Below are 23,531 nucleotides of genomic sequence, written 5' to 3' on the forward strand. Positions count from 1 at the left end.
CCTGTATGTATTTCTAAATATGTTTTAGGATGGTATTTATTAATTGTTTTGAAAAGTCAGAGGGAAAAGGGAAGGCATATCGAGCACCCCAAACCACCTGATGCATGGCCAGTTTTGGTTGGGTATGTCAGAGTCTGTGGCAATGCCATGAGAAGAGACTGGGTAAAAGGTTCCATTTCAACAGATTTCCACAAGGTAGAATCTGGCCCATTTATCCTTTTTTTTTCTAATGTTGTGGGCTTGCCACCTTCCTCCTGGCCCAGCAAGTTCAGAAACCTTAGCTTTCTTTTTTTAAATTGTTTTTATTTTTATTTTTTTGCGGTATGCGGGCCTCTCACTGCCGTGGCCTCTCCCGTTGCGGAGCACAGGCTCCGGACACGCAGGCTCAGCGGCCACGGCTCACGGGCCCTGCCGCTCCGCGGCTTGTGGGATCTCCCCAGACCGGGGCACGAACCCGTGTCCCCTGCATCGGCAGGCGGACTCTCAATCACTGCGCCACCAGAGAAGCCCCTTAGCTTTCCTTAAGGAAAACTGGTGCTCCTCCTCTTCAGGAGCATGGCAGGTGGTTCCAAACAGAGCAACCCACTTCACAGGACACTGGGCTGCAATTCTTTAATGTCTTTTAAAGCAAAACGTTAAGATCCCACTCTGTGCAAGTCAGGCCCCCGAAGGGTTCTAAGACCTCGTTTATGATGTCATTTTAAGTATTCCCTCCTTCAGCAATGACAATAAAAGTTAACTATTAAACTTATGTTTTCAACTTCCCACCATGGGTTCCCTGCAACACAAAACCAGCAAATTAAATCATTGAGATGCTAGGATGCCTAAAGAAATATAAAGGCAAATTTCTCATAAATAGCCCTAACTGTAGAACATCTGGCCTGCCCAGCTGCGTCTTCTCTGCATCAGTTGAGGATGTAACAAAGATAACTGGCGGCTAGTCTTTCCAAGTAACAAAAGCTCAGTTATTCTGAGGGCAGCTGAAGTGAGTGGGAGTTGGTGGACACTGCGGCCCCGCCACAGAGCCGCAGTGACTCACTCACAGAGCCCCAGAGTTGTCCCTGCCAGCGAATTCCTCCTCGTCCATCCCTGCTGCCTCCTTTTCTCCAAAGGAATGAAATTAGGAAATAAAAGCTGGGGTTGAAAATAGATTGTTTAATCTGCCCCTGACTTCACACCACCAGGGGCTTGGCTTCATGTTGGAACCTTTGGATTTGCTCATTCATTCATCTGTTCATTCATTCCGCAAAAAGTAATTCCACGTCTAATCTGTGCCATGCCCTGGGGTACACAAGCGAGAAAAACAGGCGCAGTTGCTGTCCTCATGATCCTTACATTCTAGTGGGTAAGAGAGTCAGTACAGAAGTAAAGCACCAGGTAAATATATAATTTTGAATGGTCATAAGTGCTATAGGGACCCATCATAGATGGTGGTCAGAGGAGGCCTCTCTGAGGACGTGACATTTATCTGAGACCTGGAGTATGACAAGGGGCCAGCCACATAAAGGCTGGGGAGAAGAAAAGATCATTTTAGGTAGTGGGGATCAGCATGTGTACAGGCTTGAGGCAGAAAAGAGCCTGGCATAGTGAGGACTGACTGATGTATATAAACGAGGGAGAGGGTGCAGGAGAGGAAGCTGCAGAGGTGGACAGGGGCCAGGTCATGCCATATCAGCTTATCTCTCTGGGAACTGATGCATTTGCTGCCCCTGGTCAGTTTTGTCAGTCAGAGTTTGGCCATGGAACTGTTGGTAAAGTGTAACTCAAACAGATGAGGTTTTCAGCTTCAGCAAATATTCTCCTTAAGCACAGCCACCTTTAGGATAGATGATAGCCAGTGGGAGTGGAGATAGATATAAAATCTTCTTTCTCTTCTCAGTTTTGAAGGTTACAGGAAATGTTTGTTTAGTAACAAATACTCCGAAACAAAGCTGTTCAAATGGAACTTTCTGTGACGATGGAAACGTTTTTTTGTTTTTTGTGAATCTGAGCTGTCCAAAACAGTAGATACCAGCCACTTGAGGCTACTGAGTACTTGAAATGTGGTTAGTGTGACTAAGGAGCTGAATTTTTAATTGTATTTAACTTTAGTTAATTTAAATTTATACTGGCTAATGTATAGGGAAAGACAGCTCTAGAATCTAGACGTACTTAAAGGAGCTTATTTCTCAGGAAGGTACTAAGAAAGGCTTAGGCTGGCCCAAAACCGGAGCAACATCTGTGATGGTCCATAGAATCCTAGTGGGGAAAAGGTTCAAATGATTTAGTCCAAAATCTGACAGAAGGGTATGGCCAGGTAGGCTAGGAAGCAGTTTAAATGTTCACAAGTCTGTACCAGAGTCTCACAGCTTGTGATCTGTAATGGCCCTGAACGTACACGATGCACGATAGGAGGCAGTGTTTCCCAGAGGCTTGCTACTCAAAGCGTACTCCATGGACCAACAGCATCGTCATCATTTAGAAGCTTGTTATACATGCCGAATCGCTGGCTCAACTCCCAATCTCCCACTGAATCAGATCTGCATTTTAACAAAATCCCCAGCGATGCAAACGCACATGCAAGTGTGAGAAGCAACTGTTATTGTGGAAAGGTTATGGAGTTGGGCAGATCTGGGTTCAAATCCCAACTCTGCCACTTACCTGACCAAGTTTTGGGCCTCAACTTTCTCACCTGAAAAAGGAGGTAATACTACTTACCTCAAAAGGATTATTGTGAAGATCCAATGCGTCAATATATAAAAAGAAACTAGTATGAGAACTGGTTTATATTGGATGATCATTCGTTCATTCACTTGTTTAACAAATCATTATTGATTGCCTCTTATATTCTAAGCATCCTCCCTGTCCTGAGGCACCCCTTTCAAGAAAAGAAGAAAAATAAACACCACCAACAACAAAAACTCAGGGAAGAAGAATGTTTTACTGGGGATGGGAAGGAAAGAAAATATTCCTCTCTAGCAGTTTCAATACTATAACATGGACAACAACTTTATAGGATTCTCAAATCCTATAGGATCTTTAGAGGATTCTCAGAGATCAGGGACTTTCACCACTATTCTCAGACTTTTAATTAGACGTGGGGGAATGGGGAGGGGAGAATAAGAGAAAGATGGGAATTAGACAAACATGGAAGGTTTGTTATTGTTTTACCAACAAATAAAAAGCATTAGAGCTGTCTTAAAAATTAAGCACAAACTATTAACTGCACAGATTTTCTTTTATTAGTTTCCTTAAAAACGAAGAAGCAGCAGTCCTCACTGGAGGTCCCACCGGTAGGAAAGGGAATGCAAGGGGTGTTCTTTTCTGCTCCCCAGGCAGAGAGCGTTTCTCACCCAAGCCAGTAGGTGTTAATCTGCTTAAGCCTGCCTGAGTGGATCTGTTAGGTTGCTGGCACATGGCCATTTAGGGGTTTTGTTTCCCAGACCACAGGAGCCCATTTTTCCGAGAGTTCCACTAGCTTTTTGTTTGATAACGTCTATTTCTAGCAGCATTTACTCCTTCAACAACAAATTCAATGGAACAAAAATTTACTGAACACCTACTATTTGGCAAACCCTCTGTTGGGGATACAGAGATGAATAAGGAACCGTTGCTGTGCTCCAGGAACTCACACAAAAGTAACTTGTGCTGCATTCTCTCAGGTGATGGCTATTCTCACTGTGTCTTCCTACTGCTTGCGGAGCTGGGGGAAGAAAATCCTTTGGCTTCCCCGACTGCCCCTTTTAAAATACCCACTGACCTCGCTGCGCTCTCCTGAGGTCCCAGGGCCTTGAAGGGTTAATTACTTGCTTGCTGTGGCTGGTTCATTGTTTTCCCAAACTTCCCACCCCCTCCAATTCCATTTCTAATTGTGAAATTTGTTTAATACATTTTAATAATGTTTTTCTTTTCACAGAGGCAATACACATTCTTTACATAAAAATACAGATAAGCAAAATGGAAAAAATGTTAAGACCATCCTCAGCAATAACCTGTTTTAATAAAAAAGGGTATTTTAAAAAATTACAACAGTTATATAATTTCATATGAAGTTCAAAATATAGAGGAGAGCAGTCAGGCATAATCCAGTCCTCTGAGACACGATCATTTTGGGGTTTTTTTTTTTCCTTCTAGTCTTCTTGCATTTATTATAAATGACACCTAGCACACAGCCTGCTAAAGTCATTATCTTTGGGGGGAAAATAATGGTGTGGATATCCAAACCAAGAAGGGGTGCTTTTAGCCATACTGCTGGATAAGGATATTTGTGATTTTGCAGAAGAACATGGGTTTAGAAGTTTGCTGTAATTAGTTAAATCACTGTTGCTATTCAAACGTTTCACCCCTGGTGACAGAATCTGACCCAAGAAACTTGTCTTTTCTTCCTTGGAATCTGAAATGGGAAATAAAGAAATTTCTATTTTAAGAAAGTCTGACGTAAGAATACCTGAATTCATAATGAAGAGTGCTTGAATATCATTAAAAGCCTACCACGTGCCAGGCTTTTTGACATATATTATCTCAGTTAATCCTCACAACAGTCATACAAGGTATGACTTACATGACTTATATGACTTACATGATATAATAGGCATAATTATCCCTATTTTACAGATTATGAAAGAAAGGCAGATAAAATTTAAGAGGCTGGCTCAAGATCTTACAGCGAGTGCATGGCAGAATTAGGACCCAGAGCAAAGAGACACTATGGTAGAGTTCCACTTTTAAATGAAAACCTTTCCTTTATCTTCCCACAAGAATTTCAAGATTAAACATGGTCTGCGTAGAAGGTATAGGATTGGAGGACCAAAGTTTTCTCTTTTAGTTCACCTTAAAAATGACCTCCCTTAACCAGTTCTTCAGTCTTCCATGTGCCTACAAGGAGGTGCTGAATCCTATTCCTGCTACCTTTTAAAATAGGTTTAATCCTTTCCATTATATCAGCATTCTAAATTTATCAGAAATTAAGTTGATGACTTTATTATCACTATTAGTGGTTTCTTAAATTACCATTTTTTATTCTATCTCATAAAGCTCCTAAGCCTCTTGAAGGTTTTAAATTTTGTCAGTTTCTTTTCCCAGTCCCTAGCACTTTCAAGGTATCCAATTATAAAGCAAATTAATGGAATTAATAATATGTATGGAATAGGTCACCGTTAAGGTCACTGTCTAATAATCTTCAAAAAGACCTGGGCAGGCAGAGTCCAATAATCTACTTATCTTTGCTTAAAGCAATTTGTTGGATCCTTAACACCTGTTTAGTTGAGTGCTGAGAAGTTATTTGGGGAGCCCGTCTGAGCTACATCGCCCTGAGCTTTCTTTTGTCCTCTCTCCTTCCCTCCCTCTTTTTCTTTCTTCCTGTCTTCCCTTTCCCTTTTCTTCCTTTTAAAATTTTGATTGAAAATCTTTTGGCCACCAGTCTCTGCGCTAAGCACCAGGGACCTAACGGTGGGCAAAATAGACAAGACTCCTACCCTCATGGAACTTACAGTCTGGTGTGGGGAATTAGGCATTAATTCCATCACATTCATTAATGGGTGTAAGATTACAAATTGTGGTGGGCACCACCATGCAGTAAGGGATCTGACTTAGTCTGGGGTTAGGAGACAGCTTCTTTGCATTGAGATATGAAGAAAGAGTGGGTACTAAGGGAAAACTGAGGATTCCAGGCAGCAGAAACAGCATGTGCCAAGGCCCTGTGTTGCCAGGAATCATGGTACTCTGGAAAACGTGAAAGAAAGCTATTGTGGCTGGATCAGATAGCACAAAGGCAGAGGGTAGGGGATGCTTCTTGTGAGATCAGCAAGGACCAAGACACATGCTTTATAAAGATTTTGGCTTTCAGCTGAAGAGCAATGGGAAGCCACTAGCATTCTAAGGAAGAACTGGGGGGTGTGAGAACTGTTACTGACTGATGCACCTTCGTTTGTCTCTGCAGGAGCGATGCAGTCATACACGTGGTCTCTAACATACACAGTGACAACGGCGGCAGGGTCTCCAGCTGAAAACTCGCAACAGCTGCCCTGTATGAGGAGTACACACGTACCTTCCTCCTCGGTCACGCACAGGATCCCAGTTTATCCCCACAGAGACGAGCACGGGTAGGTGACTTTCCTGGGATGTTGCCTTGCTTTTACGTCTGATTTGAAAGGGGAGGGTTTACTCGGTAGTGGTTTTCTGAGGACAGGAAGGTTGCGCCCTCTGTTGAGTTCGCAGCGTGCTCTTGCCCCTGTACAACTGTCTCATGCAGTCCCCACAATGACCAGGTGAGGTAGGCGGGTCACCCCCGCTTGACAGATGAGGAAATTGAGGCTGCACCGAGTCCAGTTCCCCAAGGCCACACAGCTGGTAAGGGTCAGGCTGACTGAGCCTGCGTCTGCCTCCTTTAGGAAGGAAAACTGAATACTCCCTCTCCGCAGCTCCCCTGGATGGTCCTCGTGCACTTTGTAGCCTTATAACACAGCTTCATGGTGAGTCCAAGTCTTTTATGACTCGATAGGAGGAGGGCTTCCTCACCCGAGGCTGGAGGTCCCTGGAGGGCAGCAGTCATTCATGGGGTTCAGAGCATCCCCCTGGGTTCCAGTGGCGCTTTGGACCCTGAATAAATAAATCATTGATTTTGCCCATATTTTTTCCCCTAATCTGTAGTGATGTTACTGTGATGAATAAGCTACAGATCCATTTAAAAGGGTAACAGCTTTTTGCCACTTTGCATTGTCTTTATTAAAAGACATTCCTCACACAGTGTCTAATGTGCGGTTATCTGAAAAACACTTATGATGTTAAAAAGGGCCCTTCTTCTCACGAGACTCTGCCATGTAGGTACAGTAAGCCTCACAAGCCAGGTTCCAACAGACCAGCTCTGGGGGATACAGGAGGGGACGGAGGAGGACCGCTCAGGTCCCTTCCACGTGGTAGCCTGAGGCCTGGCTGTGGGCATACTTGAAGTTAATTCCATAGGCTCAGGTGCCCCTGACCCATCAGTGGGGCAGCCACCATTTCCTCACGGGGCCTCCTAGAGTATTTCCCCACACATTTAAAATAGACTTCGAAATTGTTTCAGAGAGCTTCCGACTCTGCAGAAATGGCACAACAGACACCTGCATGGTCATATGTCAGCGTCTTTGCTGTAAAGATGTTATTAAGAATAGTGGTAATAGTATCCTATGTTTCCACAAGACTATTTTATAATAGAAAGTGACCCTCGGGGTCATGTGCGGCATTTTTAGTACAGATGTGAGAAACAAGGGTGCGAGTAGCCCAAGGTCCCACAGCTGGGAAGTGGTGGAGCCAGGCTTAGAACCGGAGGCTGACACCTGGTTGGCCGTGGTGTTTCCCCCCTGCACCAGAAACATGGGAAAGCAAAGGCCTGAACAGTACAAAAACAGAAGTCCCAAAGTAATTTCTTCTTTTTTTCCTATTTGACTTCAGGCTATAATATGGGGCTTTTTACCACAACAGGAGAAGAGGTTTCCATCACTAATGATGTTTTGCTCAGGGCTAGTTTTCATTCCCTGCGCATCCGCCGCCCGGTGGTGAGGGAGGTATGCTGAGGGGAGGAGCAAAACCCACCTGGGAGTTTAAAACTATCACAACAAAGCCGCAGAGTGGAGATGGTAGGAAACAGAAAGAAGAAAAATGGAAAACAAAAAGGAAGAAAAGAACAAAAAGGAACAAAAGTAGATGAGGTTGATTTTTAAAGGTGTCAAACTGATTTGTTCTCCCTGCTGTTACTCACAATATTCAATGTGCCTAATGCGTTTTAGATACACAGGAAGCTATAACTACGGGAGCTATGGCAACCAGCATCCTGCCCCAATGCAGAGCCAGTACCCGGCCCTCCCGCACGACACAGCCATCTCGGGACCGCTCCACTACTCCCCATACCACAGGAGCTCTGCACAGGTGAGTCGGTGGCCCCACTTGTCCAGGCCTTGGTGTGCACGGTGCCAGGTCTAGTCAATTCAACACAATTAATAAGCACTTTCTGCATACTGTGTGTCTCCAAGGAAAGGACGGTCTTTTCCTCAGTGCCATCTCTTCCCTCCAGTGGCTGCCCACAGTGGGTGCTCAGCCAGAGTTCACCCCTACTTGCTTTCACATACATGGGTGCCAACCACATGTCTTTAGTTCTGTCCTCCCTTTGACCTCTCTCCCAGGAGCCAAGCAGCTGCAATGTCTGTTGTCCTTTTTTTCGGGCAGCCACTCTCAGACTGAATCTTTTGTGTCCTCTCCCACCACCCACTCCTGGTGCAGTCAGACCCTCATGGAGTCCTGTCAGGACTGTCATGCCAGCATCATCCTGACTGGTCTCTTAGTTTCACATCTGTTCCTTTTCAGTCCAGCCCAAACACACAACCTTACCAGAAGAGTCCTCCTGAAATGGACCCTTATCAGATCATTCTCAGGCCTTTGGCTCTTCACTGTCTAACAAACCACATTGCTCCTCTGTGGCCTTGGTGAGTGGGGATAGTGGCTGCACCTGTCGCACCAGTGTTGGGTGCTCCACTTGTCTCAGACGTGTTCCTGTGCACTGGGCCCCAAACACAACTGGTCACCAGTTCCATCCAATTCTGCATCCTCGTTGTCTCTGCACGCTCCCTGTCCTTGCCTCAGACCAGGTCTTTATCCAACCTGGATGATGACAAAAGCCTTCCCATCTGTTGCCATGCCACTGAACTTGCCCCATCTCTGGTCCATCCCCAATACTGTAGCTGGAGGAATCTTTTGGGGAAAAAAAGCCAACTGGCGATAACACTGTCCCTCTTTTGCACTGTCCCTCTTTTGCATGTCATCGCTTTCAAAGTCAAGTTCAACTCTCTCAAGACTCATGATCATCTGGGCTCTGCCTGCCTTTCTGGCCTACCAGCCATACCCCACCTTTGCCCCAACCATGCCAGCCCACGTGCAGTTCCCCCAGGTCTTCTCAGATACTGTTGCCTCGGGCTGGGATTCTCTTCTTCAACCTCTTCTGCTTGCTGTTCAGGACGAGCATCCTACTGTCCGTGCGGCACTTGCTGACACTGCCCTTGTCCTTCCTCCAGGACCGTATTCGGTGCCACTCCTCTGTACTCACATGGTGCATTGGGCTTTCTTCTGTTGGCATACTTCTCATCACTGACCTTCCTGACACCCACAGGAGACCCCAGAGCTCCCTGAAGGCAGAAATTAAGTCTAGGATCTCCGGGTCACAGCACCCATCAAAAAGAACAGCTAGCTTTTACTGAATGCTGTCCCGTGCCAAGCATAGTGCCGAGCACTTTCCACACCTCCACGGTAACCCTTGCAGAAAGGAAGCAAGAATAACTTGCCCGAGGACTTGAACCCAGGCAGTGTGACCCTGGCTGCCCAGGCTCTTAAGCACCAGCCTCTGTCACCTCTCATAGAGGGCATCCACTGTTTATTGAACAGAGGAGTGAACAGGAGGTGGGGCAGCATAAACAACTGTGGTGTGTGGCAGGCAGGGCGGCAGGTTTGGGAGGCAAGATGAGAGCTATGCTTAGGAAAGAGCTCCTGCAGCAAGGGCCAAAGGACAATGAAGCAGAGAGGAAGGGGCCTGGCAGAACAGGGAGCGCTGCCAGGAAGCACTTGCAGGAGTCCAGAACAGAGGTGGCAGGACGTGAGCTGGGATGCAGGCTGCGGTTACATCAGCTGTCAGCACAGACCTGCCTCTTGGGGTGGGGGTGGGGGGCACCGACCAGAGTGTACCCACGGTCCACGGGCACTCAGGGCAAACAGGCGTCTGTTTTGATTTCCATCGGCAGTACCAGGGGGAGCCCTGGTATAATCCCCAGACAAGCCAAGAAGTGGATTCCTCTAAATCATCACCTGGGGCATTCATTATAGGTCCCAACTGCGTCACACAGAGAGGCCTGTTCCCTAGGTACTGCTTCTCTTGGGAGCAGAGTCTGTGCTCCCCCACGGTGACCCCCTAAATGACTTAGAGCTGCTGCCATAGACTGGGTCACACACAGTCTAAGCAGCCCACTCATTCATTCATTCAGTCGCTCTCCCACGACTGTCAAGTGCCCACTATGCGGCAAGCACTGCTTAGCCTCTGAGAATACGGGGAGAATGAGACGGAAGCGTGCCTGCTTTGGGAGAGCTTCGGCTCCAGTAAGGAGACACTGGCAAGATCAAGCGAAAATCCCAGCCACAGCTCCTGGCATTACCTTCCCTCTTTCTTCACTCCCTCATTCCTCCTCATGAAATTTCTGGGGCTGGTTTTTCTGGGGTGTTATTTTTAAAGCCTTTTGCTACAAAAAGAAGCCAAAGGCTCCTAAAGGACCGCGCGGTCCCTGGTGATCAAAGAGGTCGAAGCATCCACCCTGGAAACCACAACGGTCCCCAGCTGGAGCATTATCATTTAATCGCTGGTCCTAATCGAAGGGCTGAGGACTAAACGAACGCCTGTGGAGGAGCCCGCTGAACCCAGACTAGGTGTGGGAGGTGAAAAGGTCCTGCAGCCTCGTCACCACTGTGTCCTGTGGCTCTCAGGCAAGGTCATTTCACGACCTCTGACCCCCACCACCCGCTCATGCCCTCCACTTGGTGCTTAATGCCTTCGTCTCCATTTGTAAAGTGGGGTGGGGAGCCATTAGTTATATAACATCTCTGCCCAGGTCGATGGGTTAGGGTTAGGGTTAGAAGGCTGAGATCAGCACTGCTCCTGGGGAGGGTACTGTCTAAAGACAATCCTTCGTTTTGTTTTTCATTAACATTTATGGGTCAAGCACTGTTTTAGGCACTTTCAAATACAGAGGCTCACTTAATTCTCAGAGCAACCTCAGGAAGAAGGCATTTTCTCCAGGTGTTAAAGACGAGGAAAACCTCAGAATGTAATTTGCCCCAGGTCATGCATCCAGTAAGTGACAAAGCGGACTCAAAGGCAAATTCTCCAAATCTCAACCCCAGGCCGGTGGCACTGAACACTACATGGTGTGTGTTTTGGAGGGTGGGAGGTAAATTGGAGAGGTTACTGCAGCTGTTCTTAATAAGTTTCAAGTTCCCAAAGAGAAGAATCACACACCCAAGATACTGTGTTTCTTTCCTTTCCTGGCACTTTGGTTTAAGGTTGAGCACATAGGGGAAAATCCACTGCAGGGTTAATTAGTTTTAGCTTTCCAGAGCAGAGGTCAAGCCGTTCTACTCCTGAATACTGAATATCACACTTCATTACATCAGACTCAGTGGGGAAAAGATTAGTCTGAATGGAAGAAGAATCACAACCATAGAATATGGTTAAAGAATGCAGTTGGTCATTAGCACAAGAAACTAACTTCTGCAAGTAAATGCCTACCAGGTTTGCCTTAAAGAATGGATACAACACTTCTGTGAAGTTCAGTAATCGCAGACATCCCAGCATTTATATACACAAAATAACGTGAAGTCATTTGTTTTTTGAAATAGGGCATTGTGTGCCCTTGTTTATACTACTCATTTATACAAGACATGCTTTCTTCATGGGTACTACAAAGGTAAACCTCCAGTCCTGTTTGAATCCTCGTAATTTCTCAATTAGTGAGTCCAGATGAATCAGGTTGCACAGGGTAAGGTTTGAATTATTTCAGAAAAACACCCTTCTTGCAGCTATGCTGCACTTGTCCACACCAAAATAAGTGAACAAGGGATGGTATCAGCTGCCCTTTCCCAGGTTCCCCATTCTCATGCCCAACCAGAAAGAGAAAACAAACCAAACACATGGCCACAAAGTATTTCTGAGCCTCATTCAACACACATTCATGGAACCTCTACCCTGTCAGCAGCCATGAATGTGAAGTGGGCCCTTGAGCTTAAAAGCCATTTGATCAACCAGAAGCAAACTGGCCAGAAAGACACTTAGGGTGGACCAGAAAGTTGTTGCGCATTTCTCGTCTGTATGGCCAAGGCCCAGCCTTGCCAGCCGGTCACGCAGCTCTCACGGCAACTCCAGTGGACCAGCCCAGGGCCAGTGGGTCCTCGATCTCAGTGGCCCAGTGACTGCTACAAAGTTTGCTTAGCGTGCTCCACTTTGGGATAGCATCCTGGGCCGAAGGGAATAAAAGCAGCCCACCATAGTGGTATAAAATCTCTGACTGTAGAGCCAGGCTTCCTGAGTTCAAATCTCAGCTCTGCCTCTGATAAGCTCTGTGCCTCAGTCTCCTCATCTGAAAAATGGAGATAATTCTAGTACCTATTTCATAGGGTTGTTGTGAGGTTTGAGTGAGTTAATAAAGGTTAGAACAGGGCCTAGCTCATAGTTAACACTCTGTGTGGATATTTTCATCATTCTCCTTTGTAACACCACTGTTATTATATTTTCTTAATTATAGAATTAATTTCTGTCTTCCTCAACTCTACTAGCTCTGTGAAGGCAGGGACCAGGTCCTTTTTTTCTGACCATCTTATTCCCAGGACCCAGAACAGACCTGGCCCTTGGTGGGTCCTCAGGACATACTCATCAATGAATGAAGGGATGAATGGATCCTTACTCTGGTAGTAAGTTGCTGTGTGACCTCACGTAGATCACTTCCCCTCTCTTGCCCTCAGTTCCCTCATCTGTAAAGTGAGAGGTAGGACCAGGTGGTCAGTCACTAAGGCTCTTCCTTTCATTAGTGGACCATGATGCTATGACTTGAAGAAGACGAATATCCATAATAGTTACCACGTTTTGAAAACTTACTGTGTGGAAGCTCGAAGTGTTTCACATGTATTAACTCAATTAATCCTGACCTGAAGAGCTCAGCAGATGTGGACCGTCTGGCACAGTCTTGGGGGAGCTATGTCCTGGGTGGGGGGTGCCTGTTGGCAGAACTTTGGTCAGTGAGAGCCGCCTTTCATAGGAAAACAGTTTGTGCGCCCGACGGGGGCCACCTTTCACCCGTGCTCAAGTAGCAGTCCATTTGGCGAGGGTCAGGGATAAAGGGCTCATTCTTCCCTCTCCAAGTGCAGGAAAGTCAGCCCTCGGTGTGAGTAGTCACTTCTCAAAATAGCACTTTCTAAAATGGTTCCAGAGAGGCCCGGGGTCAGTCTCAGCTGAGATGGACTCACGTCACGGCCCCTTGAGGGAACCTTTGCCCACTTGTGCACACACACGTGCACCTACACGTGCCCACAGACACCCCTTGCACACCTCTCACGGGGTGGGGACTGGTGACTCATCTCCATTTTCACATCAGTAGCAACAGTGTGGGATTTGACCTAGAAAAGGCTAACTTCTGGTTAGGGGCCCTCAACAAAAAGTGCCTTTATCTGGAGCAGAGCTCTCAGGACCCCAGGGTTTGTGCCCAGCGGGCCCGAGGAGCCTGCGTGAACCCGGATGTGAAGTGTGAAAGGTGAGGCGGGTGCTCCCGCCAGACTAAAGAGAGGCCTCACTGGCGGCTTTAATGGCCAGGCCGGGCAGCGGCACTCCAGCCTCTCAGCTCTCAATGGTCTCTTCACCACGGGGAAGACGAGTCACTGACTCATTTGCAATTAGCTGACCTAACGGGACAGAATTTTCCAGGCCGGATTCTGTGGTAACAGAATTTTATTGTCACATTGGAGATATTTTGAGCCAGTCTCATTTCCAGGCAATTACTCTTTTGAGCCTGTGACACAACCCCTGGGCACAGCTGCATCTAGGGTCCTTGATTCGGCACAAAAGACACGCTCTCTTGGGTTCTGTGGGGAGGAGCCTCCAAGTCCACACGGTGACATGGTACCTACACAAGCCAGGCAAGTAGGACTCTGTCAGAAGCATCAAACTGAGGCTTGGTCAGGGTTGTAAGACCCTGTGGTCTGTAGGAGAGGGGGGAGCTTAAAGGAAGAGTGACAGATTCAAGTTTAATGGCCTGTGTTCCAGGAAAGGAGTGTCTTCCTCTCTGAATTCTCTGCAGTTCAGTTGTGGTGGGTCATGCCTCGTTTGGGCCAGTCAGATTGATGTGGAGGAAAGTTACGAGCTCAGGACCGGGCTTTTCTGCCAGCTCTCCCACTAGCTTGCCATGTGGCGCCTCACTTTATGGATCCTAGTTTTCTGTACATCTGTACAACGTGGGCTTGGATTATATGATCCCTAACGTTCTTTCTAGCGGTAACGTTCTGGTGTTCATTCACCAGATAACTTATGTAGCACCTGCTAGGTGCCAGGCATCATTTCAGATGTTGTGCATATGGTAGAGAACATGACAAAGCCCCACCAGGAGCTTAGGAATATAAGCCAGTGGAAGGAGACAGCTGACAAGCAGGATGCTAAGATCCCGACCTGAGAGATGGGGGGTGAGGCACTTAGCTTGGAGAGAGAGGATGTCCAGAAACGTCTCTCTGAAGAGGTGACGTTTGAGCTGAGGTCTGAAGAATGATGAAAAGGCAAGCATGGAAGGAGCTTGGGGGTAGGGGTGGGGAAGAAGTGTTCTAGGCAGAGGCAACATGTGGGACAAAATTCTCTGAGGTGGGAACCAGCTGGGCAGGCCAGAGGACCAGAGAGGAGGCCTCTGTGCCAGGGAAGGGACACGCATCCGGGGAGCTTACCTGAGAGACTGTCAGGAGGGGGAAGCCGCCTTTTGGAAAAAATTAGAGACCATTTTGTAATAATACTTCTTAATATTACCGATTTAACACCCGGGATCTTGATATCTTGGGCAGGGCCCAATCTCAGTACGGTCTCTTTGGGGTTTAGAATGGGTCTAGGCTAGAATCCCACCGCCCAGGCCTGAGGGTCCACCGTGGCTGCCGTCCACGCAACTGATTTGGGGATTATGAAAGGCTCCGTGCGCTCTCCCTGGTCTCCTTGGCAACACCCCTTGGTGCCTTGTCCCCCCAGCTCCCAGATACCAGCTACGCGCTTCTCCCTCTTGCCTACCTGTTCTTCTGACTGCGCAAGGCGTGTTGTCTGTCCTAGGTAGGACAAAACCCTCACTACTAGAACTTGGCGCCCTCCTCCTTGACCTGTGAATAGCTGGTTCTCTTCGCATGCTTTGGGCCTAACAGCCTTCCCCTGCTGCCCCTCGGGCTCCCACTCAAAGACGCAGAACAGTTCCCCTCTGGCCCGCTCGACTACAGGGGGCACCACTGTTGTCATAACCCCTTCTCCTGGCTGTCTAGGCTTCAGCCTGTCTGTCTCCTTCACAGGGGGCAGCTTCCCACCGAATCCCTCAGGGCTCCACTCTCCAACTGTCAGGGAAGACAGATGGGGAGCAGAAGAATTCCGACATTAGCACATATAGGCGCTCTCCCTACTCGTTGCCCTTGCCACCCTTGTTGACTGGCTCCTGCTCTTGCTGGGGTGGCCCATAGCACAGCAAGGAAATCTTTGTGCTGCCTGGCCTGCAGACCCCGAGCTCGCAAAGGGAGCCCAGAGCTCCTCCCCTTCCTCCCCTCTGATTGTACTAAAAGCGGCTTATTTGCATAGCTGTCTCGGTAACTGAAAAGAATGTAAAAGAAGCAGCACTTCAGGGGCACTCCTCTTATTCCCGATTCTTTCCAGAACAGCTTCCCTTCTTCTTGTAGCTATTAACACCTGTTTTCCTGGCCTGCACAAAAGCACCTCCCCTCCCATTTGGCTTATCTTGACTCCTTCTTCCACGTTCACACCAAGCCCAATAATTTACCATTTCCTGCTTGTATATCTTCTAGGACTCCAGTGAATGTGAACCAAAAAGAGAGATGTTCTCTGAATGATAGGCACTAATAATAACCTTTGAAGCTGTTGACTTGCTTCCTCTTCAAAAGCCTGCTTTTAGGTTGCAGTTCATAATTGAATTCAACTGTAAAATGCTATTTTTAATGATGTCATTGTGTTTTTCTTGGCAGTATTGTTCTCTTGGGTTGATGGAGTGGGACCTATCACATCTCCTAAAATGATAAAGCTCAAAACCATCCATCCATATATCCGTGTCTATTTGGACATGCTGTTCCTCCTGTACACACACACACACACACACACTCCCTCTCTCCCTCTCTCTCTCTCTCTCTCTCTCTCTCTCTCTCTATCTCTCTCTCTATCTCTCTCTCTCTCTCCCCCTCTCTCCTGTATTCCCAGTGGGGTTATTCCTTCTTTTGGGTTTGACTTCCCCAAATATTGCAGATTAAGAGCACAAAAAGTCAGTATTTTTGGTTGAGTGACTATCAGCCTAGCTCTGGCTGTGAAATCCTTTGCATTTCTCCTGTTATATACTTCCTAGACCAAGAGTCAGTCTTTCAGAATTTCACTGATTACTTCCCATCAACTTTCATTAACAGCGTCTTAAGAAATTTAACTTAAACTGTGAACATGACTGATATTGTGTATGTGCAACTTCAAGCTAATTTTAACTTTGTGGAATTTCTTTCCCCTCAACAAGTACCCGTTTAATAGCCCCACTTCCCGGATGGAACCTTGTTTGATGAGCAGTACTCCCAGACTGCATCCTACCCCAGTCACCCCCCGATGGCCAGAGGTGCCCACAGCCAACACGTGCTACACAAGCCCGTCTGTGCATTCCACGAGGTATGGAAACTCTAGTGACATGTACACACCCCTGACCACGCGCAGGAATTCTGAGTATGAGCACATGCAACACTTTCCTGGCTTTGCTTACATCAACGGAGAGGCCTCCACAGGATGGGCTAAGTGACTGCTTTCATAGAAATCCATATTTAATATTAATAATAATTATTAATAATAATAATAAACTCAACACCCACCCCCCAGAAGAATTTTATCTCAGTACATCATAACTCCTGGACTATTCCTAGGCGCCCATTTTCCTAATGAATATGAGGCTGGGATTCAGTGTGGGATGATAAACTTTAGTTCAGAAATGGGACTCACTAAAAGTCAGTGAGGTTGGGTTCCTGTAGCCAAGCCAGACTTGACTGTTTGTATAGAGCACTATCTCGGGCAGGCCTACCTGTCCCTTTTCCCTCTGTTCCATGCCTTCACTTTATGTTGGCAAGCATTGCCAGTAAATTACCTATTTTCCTGTTGACAGAAGCTCTTTAGTCTTGAAGGGTGGATACTAGAGACGGAATCTGGTTTGTGCTTTTGGATGGGCACATAATTTAACCAAGAGCATTCACCTCTCCATCTGGCTGTCATCTTACTGTACAACAGACAGCCCCCTCAGATATGTCCTAAGCATCCCTTCTTCCTGGTGGTGTCGTCACTGCTTCCTGGAGCACCAGGGCTAAGTGGAGGTATCTGGAAACTCTAGATTCCCCGTTACACTTATGTCTGTCACAGTACCTGCATTGCCTTGGAATGTAAGCACTGTTTAGGGGGAAGGAAGAGGCCTGTTCTGTATGCCTTAAGTCGAGTGAGGTTTGTAGGGGACCGGTTCTTCTACATGCAAGTATTTGTCCTAAGTTTGCACAATGGCTAGTGTCAGCAAAAGGCAGGAAAGGGGTTTTTAAAGTTCTGAGAGAATGTGGATTTATGGCATTGAGTATCATACTCAGCTCTGCTATATTAACTCTGTGAATCTGAATGGACCAAACTTTTAACTTACCAAGCACCAAGTGTGAAAATGACTTTCATGGTTCCTTCATAAGACTATAATAATTTCCGACACTTTGATAGAAAAAAATCAAAGCTGTGCCTTTGAACCTATACTATACTGTGTATGTGGGAAACAAAAATGTATTGTACTTTTGGAAAATCTTTTCGTAGGCATTTTTCTGTTAGATTTGTAGCAAGTTGTGAGGTTTGTTAGAGATTAACATAGGTTTTCTTTCTGTATTATAAAAGACACCAAGAAATTATGGTGGACCTATTACCCTATGGGTAAGAAATAAATGGAAACATGACATCGGATGTTTTAGCAGTTGTTCTGTAAATAAAACATTTGATCACACCACTCAGTGTGATAATCATGTCTACAGCTAAAATGGAAATAGTTGTATCTGTACAGTTGTGCAAGATATGAATGGTTTCACACTCAAATAAAAAGTATTGGAATGACCTGCTTTCTTCATTTTGTATTTGATAATGACCTGTGTGTGTGTGTAATATAAATGACATTCTGAATACTTAGGGTATAAGTAGGCGAAACAAAACTAAGTGGTCTTCTGTGGTTGTGCTTATCCAGCTCCCTGTGATCTTGTCATCATTAAAATGTGGATAGGCCACACATGCAGTCCTTAAACGACGATTCAGCACCCACAGCCTGATGTAGGGAACCAGTTCTACATACAAGGATTTACCTGAAGTTTTCATGATGGCTAGCGGCAGCAAAGGGCAGGAGCCTTTCAGCTCTTGCAGGGAATATTATTCTTCAATACCAGCATCATTAAGAGGTCCCCTGGTACTTAGTTCATTATGCTTTAATGATCACTGGTTGTAAAGATATTTCAAGCACAGTGCTTTAAATGCCAATAAACTTGTGGAAAAGAACAGTAACAGTACTAAATACTTAGTAAGTACCAACAAATTCTTCTCCAAAACTGCATTTTGATTCTAGGGTTGGGAAGTGAGGACACGAGAGGGAAAATGATTAAATGTTTTGCCCAAATGTTAAGAGTCTAGGATCTATGAGAAATTCAGAGCCACAGATTTCCAGAAATGGCAGTAGTGACTATTTTAACTAAAAGGCATGAGAATTTGACAACTCAATTTGCATTTTGAAAGATTTATTTTTAAAGCCAAGCTCTTACTTGCTATTACATAACTTACTTATACCTGAAATTTTAATTTTAGGATTAAAATCATACATTTTACATAGCATCCCCTTTAAAAAAATTAGCTTTGTTGTTCTACCAAAAGGAGGCAGATGTTGGATTTCACTCTCTGATGGTAAATTAGTTTGCTCTTTCAGCCAAGGTCCATTAGTTGGCTTTATATGAGGCAAATAAGGGAGAGGACGAATAAAATTTCATATTTAGTCACTGAAAATAAGCCTGAGAATAACCAGACCTATTGCTCTCCTGCAATCCAAAGCTCGTGCTCCACAAACGAATGGGTGTAGTAAGTCTGACTTTCGACCTACTAAGCACAAAAAACTAAGCAATTGCCAAATTCTCTAGCCAGGTAGCAGCAGCGCAGAATAAACACCACCCATGTACAAGTAACAACCACAAGCTCTTTAAATGCACAGATGTTTAGGCAAAAATAGTCACAATCAACAAGAGCCTGAATCCCAGAAAATAGAGCGGTTGCTCGAGGAACTCTGCAGAGGAGAGAATAAGGGCCTCCTCGTCACAGCACAGCGGAGAACCGGGAGTCATCGGTGCCGTAGGAGGAAGGAGGCAGCTTCAGATGAGGCAAGTGGCCACTGGACGCTCTCTCCAGAGCACAAGGTCCCCATGTCTTGGGAGTTTAGCATACTGCTTATGTTCCCAATTGTTCTAAAGCTTCCACTTCAGAACACAGAGGGATCTGATTAGAAGAAGACAACAGCTGCTGTGAGCTCATGACTCAGCTGCATCTTCTCTCCCTCTGGTGGCCCCTAGCCAGCCACCAGGAAGGGAATGGGCAAGGCCGGCAGCTGGGAGCGGGGCCAGCCGCTTGTCAGAGGGTGCACAGAGGAGTCTTGGCAATAAAGGGACCCTGCCCTCTTCAGGACTCTCTCTGAAAAGGACTTGGCCAGCTTGAAGCTGGCTGAAGTCATGAACAGCAGCCAGGATGGCTCGCCCACGTCACAGGCCTGTGGCGTCCCAGGCACCCATCCTGCTGTGTCCTTGTCAGGCCTCTAGTATAGCCCAGGTCTGGAAAGAAAGGGGATCTGTGGCCCCTCGGAGACAGCAACCCAGTTACAGACCAATCAAAACTGTCTGCCATCCAGTGAACCCAACCTCACTGAGGAGAGGGGCCGAAATCATGGAAAGAGAACTGAAAGGGAGCCGTGGCTTTGCCACCATGTGACCTTGGAGGGGTCACCTCCCCACTGGACCTCGAGCGGACCTCCTCTATGACTGTGACATCCTGAATTATAGTTTGTGTGCTGATGGACCAGGGCGGGCAGATCTGGGTGAGGAGGGTGGACAGCTTAGGGAAAACAAAGAACAGACTGGCAGCTGGGCAGTGATTCAGGAAGGCAGCAATGAGAGAGAAGGCGACGGCTCCACCAGCTGGTGCTAAAGAAATGGGCTGCGGTTCATGCCCAGGAGCTGAGTCCCATATACCTGCACCACCATCACCAAGCAACACCTCTTCCTCGTATCCAACCCCAGCCTCTCTTACATGACTCCACTGGGGATGGCAGTCTCCTGCTATTTCCCCCTCCCTCCAGACTTGTCCTGAATATTTGCTTTAAAGTGACATCAATCAAAATGTCTGAAGTGAATCTGGAGAAGGAAAGAGCAAAAACAAACAGGCTATTTGTCGCAGCTTCTCATACCCCTTAAAGGCAGAATCGAAAGATTTTTTAAAAAATCATGGGAAGGGGCTAGTCTCCCTTTATTACAGGGGAAAGAGTGTAGGGAGGGGCAGCTGTAGATCTCTTGAAGCTCAGAGTTCAGATTTAGTCAAGAGTCTGAAGTATGCACATAATCATCATAGGAAGCTTAAAAGAAAAAAGGTGGATGTACTTACTGGCTTCAAAGTGAGGTAGAACTGAGATTAAATCTTGGTTCCACCAGAGATGTTACAGAAGGGACATTCCTGCTCTAAGTAGGACTGGACTTCAGCAGTTCTCAACCCTGGCTGCCCGTCAGAGTTATTCTGTCAACTTTATAAAAATACTGATAGGTAGGACCCACCCACAGTCAATACTTGACCTGGAATGTGATGAGGAATCGGTAGCCTTTTAAGCTCCCCAGATGATTCTAATATGCAGCCAGGGTTGAGAAACACCACCGCTTCCACCTTGAAGTTCTAAGATCCAGGGACTGCTCTTCCCCGAATAGGCACCCCAAGTTTCTTTTTTACAGACTGGCAGATGCCAGTCATCCACACTGTTCAGTGTCCCCACAGCTGACAAACCTTTCCCTGACTGTACTGTTTTGTTTGTCCTTCAGCCCAGCCCACCTCCCTACCACTCTGCCGCCTGCCCTCCTAACCTGGCCCTTCTCTGCTTCAGTTCCTTGGCAGCCTCCCAAGCTAAGCCAGCCCTTGTGGTTTCCTCTTCTTCCAAGGAGGTCAGAACCTTTTGTGCTTCATCAGCCTCCTCCCTGAAGCTCTTCCCCCATTCCTCCTCCTGCACCTCGACCACCCCCCACTCCAGCCTTCTCACCCCCATATTTTGCTGCTACTGGTGTAGGTGGGACGGAAGACGTAGGCCCAAGAGTTGAGAAAAGAGCTGTTGCTAGGAAAAGAGTGTGGGTGAAGAGAGAGGGTGGGCGGGAGAAATAGGGCTCCCCAGTTTTATTCCTCCGTTTGTCATCATAAATGCCTCCAGAGCTAAAACCAGTTGTTTTAAGAGCTATTACGAAAAATAACGAGGTCTGACCGAGACAGCAGGGGTGAGAGCATCAGCCTCAGAAGCAGCTGCAGTGCTGATCCTTGATATTTAAAATAGTCTCCTGATAGAAGGGAAAGCCACTGAAAGAAGTTCAGAAGAGTGAATTCTCAAAGAACTGCCAAACGATGCCCCCACCAGAGATGGAATCCGAAATGTCTTGGCCCGGGCTACACCTCTCGGAAACAAACTGCAAGATGTCTTCTTAAGAACTGAAATGTAATCAAGACAGAAGGACAAGCTTTAAATGAGACACGCTTTCCTCATCTCACACTGAGTGACATATGGTCCATTCCTGAAATAGCTCTGCCTCACTCCATAGAGGTTTCCGTTTCTGGGGGTCTGCTGCGTGCCAGGCCCGTCAGAGGCATCATCTCCACTTCTCAAAACCTCCTTGAGAAGTGTCAGTGGTATAATCATTTCTCTTTACAGGTGGAGAGACAGAGGCTCTGAGCAGTTTAGTGCCCTGCCAGAGTCATACACAGTAATGGCAGAGCTGGGATGTGGAAACTACGTTGCCCCACTCCCAGAGCCTGTGCTCTTTCTGCTATAGCGCCCTGCCTTCTTCCTCCTTCCTACTTTTGTTTCCGCCCCACCCCACCCCCATTCCTCTCTCCTAAGCGGCTTTGCAGTTTTTAAATCAACCTTGACCGTGGTAAGAGAATCTGCTGGGGTTGACGAGAGTTTCAGAAGTTTTGGGAAAGTTTTGTGTGCTAAATGAAGGCAGATTGTAAGCTGCACCTGAGGTGGCATCCACTCACTGTAAGTTAACAGCAGACCAGTTTTCCCTCCATCACTTCCCAGGGTACATACAAACCAATATGTTATCAAGGACCAAGACTTGGTCATTCTATAGAGAAACAGGAACAAAAGAAAATAATAATGTAAAAAAAAATACCAGGTCACAGGAGGATTTTTATTACTAGGTCAAAAAAAAGCTCTGCAGGGGAGGTGCAATGAGCCAAGTATTCACTAGAATGAAGTCACTGGAGGGGGTGGAGGGGGGGCGCTGGCTCCCTCTTGCTGTTCAGGTCACTACCCTTTGACAGCAGTGGCCTCTGACCTCGACAACCCTACAATTCTGTTTTGACTGACCCTGAAACCCATGACAGTCAGATGCAGGCACTGCCCAAAAGTTGCAATAGAGCTGACTAATATGGGAAAAGCTCCCGGTACGTGCCCCCAGCTGAAAGGAGCCGGCAGTTCTTTGGCGGGAGATGCAATTTATTCTGTCCTCCTCCTTTCAGGGAAATGCTAATCCTTCATAGGCAACTGGAGGGGAAGACTAAAGTGTGTTGATGATGAATGACAATAATCCTTTGTCCACTGCCACCTCCTCCTAGGGTTGAACCTTAAGAGTTTAGTCAAATGTTGGTAAGTAAATTAATGCTTTACTGCATACAGAGCTAAAAAGGAAGTGACGGGAAGAAGGGCTGTGAGAATGTATTTCCTCTGACATGTGAATCTCAAAAGCTTAATTGCAAAGACATTGATATGGTGTGTGTGTGTGTGTGTAGTGTTTTAGGCTCCTTACTTACATACACACATATATGACAGTCGCTATCCCCAAATTGTCTTATGTCAAAGCGTGTCAGTGTTAAAGACATTAACTTCAAGGTTTAAAGATCAAAGCGGTGTGTTGGAATTACTTTCCTGTTCTTAAAAACAACATCAGCAACAACAAAACTCAAGCATTTGTGCATCGATAGGAATAACATGACCTTTATCCCCACATCTTCCAACATCATTGTGAGGGAGGTTGCATTTTGTATTCCAGTTCAGCTAACATTTGAGTGGCTATTCCATGCCAGGTCTGCTGTGCTGGCCACTCTGACAGCCATCTTCTTTAACCCTAAAGACATCCTGCAAAGTAGATATTATGTTCATCACAGTTGAGAAAATCAATGCTCAAAGAGAGCAAGTAGAGTCCTTTGGCTTTCAAGTCTTCCTCTGAGATGCAAAAAACTGGTTGCCAGAAGGGTTTTAAGGAATTTGACAAATGATGGGCTTCTGAGACTCACACAGTGAGTTTGGACTAAAAACCAGGTTTTCCAATTCCCAGTCCAACTTCTTTCGCCACATTACAGCATTGCCACCCAAAGCGTTGGGTTTTCCCAAGAGGTGTTTGGATGGGATTCCAAGCCAGCGAGATGCAAATAGGTCTGACCCACATTCCAGCTCTTGGATAAATAAAAACTCCTAAAGGGCAGCGCCCATTTTGTG

The 23,531-nt window shown here is 46.5% G+C and overlaps 1 protein-coding gene across 2 annotated transcripts in view; it reads left to right on the forward strand.

Moving 5' to 3' along the window:
- RFX4 (regulatory factor X4) overlaps positions 1-16,651 on the forward strand; it is a 91,290-nt gene extending 74,639 nt beyond the window's left edge. For both annotated transcript variants that reach the window (XM_022599815.3, XM_022599818.3), the window contains 3 exons: positions 5,918-6,080; positions 7,746-7,884; positions 16,278-16,651. In XM_022599815.3, the coding sequence (XP_022455523.1) occupies positions 5,918-6,080; positions 7,746-7,884; positions 16,278-16,550 (575 nt within the window). In that variant the 3' untranslated portion in view covers positions 16,551-16,651. The remainder of the gene's footprint in view (positions 1-5,917; positions 6,081-7,745; positions 7,885-16,277) is intronic.
- The last annotated feature ends 6,880 nt before the right edge of the window (positions 16,652-23,531 follow it).

The sequence above is a fragment of the Delphinapterus leucas genome, chromosome 11 (genome assembly GCF_059928025.1).
Source record: "Delphinapterus leucas isolate spDelLeu-1000000601 "Yukka" chromosome 11, BTC_Dleu_Yukka2, whole genome shotgun sequence".
In the NCBI taxonomy this organism is placed as follows: domain Eukaryota; kingdom Metazoa; phylum Chordata; class Mammalia; order Artiodactyla; family Monodontidae; genus Delphinapterus; species Delphinapterus leucas.